General features: G+C 36.7%; 1 protein-coding gene across 1 annotated transcript; it reads right to left on the reverse strand.

The window, feature by feature from the left end:
• Window positions 1-576: 576 nt before the first annotated feature.
• On the reverse strand, window positions 577-2,327 carry LOC131167317 (zeatin O-glucosyltransferase-like). The gene has a single exon (XM_058126081.1). It carries the CDS (start codon window positions 2,240-2,242, stop codon window positions 770-772), a length of 1,473 nt encoding a protein of 490 aa, XP_057982064.1. The 5' UTR covers window positions 2,243-2,327; the 3' UTR covers window positions 577-769.
• Window positions 2,328-5,003: the final 2,676 nt, after the last annotated feature.

Below are 5,003 nucleotides of genomic sequence, written 5' to 3' on the forward strand. Positions count from 1 at the left end.
CACCACTATAAAAGGGGATGCGAGGAAGGGGTAAGGGCATCTCATTCATACCCGTTCTTTTATTAATGTTGCAATAAATCTCTCGATAAAATTTCTTACTTAGGCATTAGAGTAATCCCCCGGAATACACTCCGGACCCTTCAAGCCATTTATACTTTTTTTCTTTTCAGGTGATGGTGATCGGAGAATGTCTCCAAAGATCATTCAATTTTATTTAGCAACATATACAAAATATGAAATATAACCCATCTCACATTTATAACTTTTTTTATATTATTTTTTTACGTAAAATTTAAGATTGTTGAGATGTATAATATAAAAGTCTAGTACGAATCTTTGAGATAAAAATATTAAACTTTGACAATTTGAATGTCTAGTGGTGCGAATAAATTATTTTTCAAAAAAGTTACGTATGAATTTTTAACATAAAAATCTTAAACTCCAAAGTATAGTGTGCGAGTAAATCATTTCAAAAAAAATTGAAGGACCTTTTTAATAAAAAAATAAAAAAAAAATTTACACAATTCATTATTTATTGCTTAGCCACCTAGCTGGCTACTACTCAATGTACTCTAGTGGATTCTTCACAGGAGATCCCGCTTTTTCACATGCAAATTTTATTAATCTCCATCTCATAAATTAAGTTCCATGCATCTGAGCATCTCTCATCTCTGATATACTCTACTGCACAATAAAAAAAATTATATATGGTCTGAGATAAGAGTGTGCTCTCGGGTTTAAATTTCAAGTGAAGAAAGAGAAATTACAGCTATAGTTTTCTGGTGATATGGGCAATGAAAGAATCCAGCTCGGCCCTCGACCCACCATCCTCCGCCGCGGACCTCCTCACGGCTCCGCCCAGCTCTGCCGCCCTCTCCCTCATCTCCTCCCCTTCCGGCGACGCCATCAATTTCCTCACCACCCTCTCAATCTCACCCGCTCTCACCACCTCTTTCCGTCGCGCCCACTCCCTCGCCACGACACCCACCCCCAGCACCGCCGTCACCAGCACGGTGTTCCGCGGCTGGTCGGAGTGCATCGGCCATGCCGCCATTGGCACACCCATACTCATGCTCTCCATGCACGAGTTCCACCCGCAGTGGCTCATGAACCCTCCGGTCGACCTGTGCGCCAATATCTCTAGCTGTGGCGCCCACTCCCTCACCACCATCCCCACCCCCTCCACCCTCTCTTCATACCCGTTCGGAAGCTTGGATTTAGCCCTTAAGCTTCCATTTTCTCCGGCAAAAACGTCTCCTTTATCTGCATCCCTCAATACCCAAATGAACTTTTGCTCGCTTCTCTCCAACCCGAGTGCCAGTTCTCCTATCTGCTCCTCCGTCATCGCCGTCGTCGTCCCGAATGAGACATAGAGAACAGAGTTTTCTTCTTGCTTGTCCAACCACTCTAGGCACCGGTGCGAGCCGTTAGTTCGGCGAACCGGAATCTTAACCGGATTGAAAGGGCCGATAGCCCAATGCCTTCTCTTGTTTATGTTCATTTCTTCTCTCCCTAGTAAATCGACAAAAGAGGTTTCTATGGCTTTGCATGTGTTGTATATACAACCCGAATCAAGCTTCAAGAACATATGTTGAAAGCGGACGAAGTCTAAGAATTGATCAGTGAAACAACCTTCTAATGGCGGAATGCTATTCTGGATGTGCTTCGGAATTTCTGCAGTGATGGAGGGAGGTCTCTGCATCGTTTCCCACCGGGACAAAAGGGTGGCGAAAGCGGAGACGCTGTGGAAACTATAGGATTCAGTGTTTTCGAAAAGAACTGCGTCTTGAACCACGTAAGCCATTAGAGAGTCGTGGATGACGACGACTCGGCGCACTCTATTTGAGAGCTCGCCCAGAAGCGCTGCCACGGGCTGCCGGAGGTGCGAGGAAGCGTCGAAGGCAGGTTGGAGGTGGGAGGGGAACTGGGTGGGGGAGTTAGGGATAGGGGGAGGGGAGGCAAAGGGCGGGACTGGGAAGTCGTGGAAGTAGATTTTAGGCTTGGCCAGCGCCCCATCGTGATCCCATCCGTGGACGCGAGCCTTTGCCTGACGGTTGTGGGTGGCGGCGCCGACATAGTGGACAGGGATCCGGTAGGAGGAGATGAGTCGGGAGAGGTGGAGGAGCTGGTTGAGATGGCCTTGTGCCGGGAAAGGGACCATGATCACAACCACTTGATCATCATGATCATGGTCATAAGAATGATCTGTGCCATTTTGGTGGTGGGGGTGATGAGCAGCCATGGATGGGTACTGTGAAGCTTGGGAAGGAAATAGGGTTGGGATGTGGAGAGAGGGGAAGGGGGTTTTATAAGAGAAGACAGTGAGGATTTTGTGGGAGTGGGGATGGATGCCGGTGAAAACTTCATTTTCAAGGGCTATTTGTTTTGTTGTCAAGTTTGTGATGCAATGACAATGGAAGGATATGTGGTAGATCAAGCCTCAAGCAGCGAAAAATAAAAAAAAAAAATAAAGAATTTGCTGTTATGGGCCTCTTCGCATGAGTTTTTTACCAAAATATTAAACAAAAAAATCAAAAAATATAAATACGAAGAAAATTAAAAAAATTTATACAAATAGATGGACTTTTCAAAAGTTGATTTGTGCTTTAAAATAATAAAAAAAATCAACCGCCAACTCTTAAAATAAAATAAAATAAAATATTGAGAACCTCTTTTGAAAAGTCGGTTCTGGACTCCCACACCCTCACCGCCCGCCCCTCCTAAAATAAAATCCCACCTGTCCCGCCTCCCAGTTCTGTCCCCAGCCCGCTCAAGCCCCCACCCACCCAGGCAACCAAACTAATCCCACTTTAAAGTGGGAATCATAAAATTTTTTTAACTTAAATAATAATAAAATATACATTATTTTTAAAAATTTTAATATTTAAATAAAATTTTATAAATAAAAAATATATTTTTAAGTGTCATTTAATATAAATTTATTTTTATCTTTTATTTATTTTTAATATGAATTTTAAAAAGTAAGTTAATTTTTTAATTTTAAAATAATATATAAAAATGAATATAATAACAAAAATTTTTGAAATAATTTACTTTTGGGAATATTAAAACAAAAAATAACATCTTACTTCCTAATCACATAAAAAAAAATTATTTAACATATAATTAAGAATGAAATAAAATTAAATTAGTATATGTAATTATATATATATATATATGTGTGTGTGTGTGCGCGCGCGCGCGTATATGTATATATTTGTTATAATTTTTTTATTTCATTACATTTTTCTTTTATTCCATTATTTTATTGTGCTCCCATTCTTTTTTATTTTAATATACCAAACATCAGTAAATTTATATAAAAATTGTTGGAACCTACAGAGTATTGTGGGGGATCATGGGGGGGCGAAGGAGGTACTGCTAATTAATGAAAATACTGGGAGAGGTCTCGTACAACCTTGATAGTTTGAGCGGAAGTTGAATTTCATGGTAAGGAAACTGCTCACGGAGAGGAGGGAAAATCAAGAGGACTAGGGGTTCAGGATGCAGGGAGACTCGTAGAGCAAGGGAGACAAGGAGAGAAGAAAGACAGAGTACGTCTGTTTTATGAATAAAACGTATAGAAGTAAAGGACCGGCGAGCTGATGAGCCTTGACCTAATATGTTTCTTAAAAGAAATATATATTGTAAGAAGACAATTTTGTGTAATGCATGTAGGTCAAAAACCGACTTTTCAAAAGTCGCTTTTTGACATTTTCGATTTTTTTTTTTTTGGTGCCTAAATTTTTGTGCAAGTTTTTTGTTTTTAAATTTAAATCGACTTTTGAAAAGTCGGTTAGGAAAGAAATATTAAATTTTAAAATTTTCCTATATAAAATAATAATTTTTTTTCATTTTGAAATTTCCAGTTTTATGTTCATTAGAATATAATTTTATTATAAATTTACTTATGTTTTGTATATTAAAATAAAAAAAAATGGGAGTAGAATAAAATAATGGAATGGAAAAAAGTGTAATGAAATAAAAAAGTGAAAAATATTTTTACTATTACATGACACTTAAACTCAGCTAAATGAGTCAAAGACTCATTCGCTGTCACAATCGACCACACCCCCACATCAAAAAATCGAGTCGCAACCGATCTGTATCGAACTCAAACATGAAACCCTTGCATTAGATTTCCTATCACTGAAATAGATGTACGAGAGGGCAATCGAAAGATGTGGTGTGAGTTTTGCCACGAAGAAAGTCACAATCGCAATCAGTCTCCAAAGAGGATTGGAGGTCATGACAGAGCTGACCCATCACATTAATTGTATTTAAAAATAATTTTTGAATCAAATAATGGAATGGAAGAAAAGTGTAATCAAATAAAAAATTATAATAAATATATATATATATATATATATATAATTACATAGACTAATTCAATTTTATTTCATTCTTAATTATATGTTAAATAATTTCTTTTATGTAAATTAGGAAGTAAGATGTCCTTTTTTTGTCTTAATATTTTAAAAAGTAAATTATTTCAAAAATTTTGTTATTATATTCAATTTTATATAATATTTTGAAATTAAAAAACTAACTTACTTTTTTTAATTCATGTGAAAAAAAATAAAATGTAAAAAAATATTTTTTATATTAAATAACACTTAAAAATATATTTTTTATTCATAAATTTTTATTTCAATGTTAAAATTTGAAAAATAATATATATTTTATTATTATTTAAATTAAAAAAATTTATGATTCCTACTCTAAAATGGGTTTTGATTTTTTTTTGGGTGGGGGGTCAGGGTTGGGGGGTGGGGGGGGGGGGGGGTGGGGTGGGGCAGGGGGCAGAACCGGGAGGGAGGGTGGAGACTTTTTGCAGTCAAGAAAAGTCGGTTCTCAAAAATTTTTTATTTTTTATTTTTATTTTGGCCGATAAGAGTTGACGGTTGATATTTTTTTATTATTTTAAAACCCAAATCGATTTTTAGAAAGTCAGTTGGATACATTTATGTAAATTTTTCTTATTTTCTTCATATTTGTGTTTT

The sequence above is a fragment of the Malania oleifera genome, chromosome 11 (assembly GCF_029873635.1).
Source record: "Malania oleifera isolate guangnan ecotype guangnan chromosome 11, ASM2987363v1, whole genome shotgun sequence".
NCBI lineage: Eukaryota > Viridiplantae > Streptophyta > Magnoliopsida > Santalales > Ximeniaceae > Malania > Malania oleifera.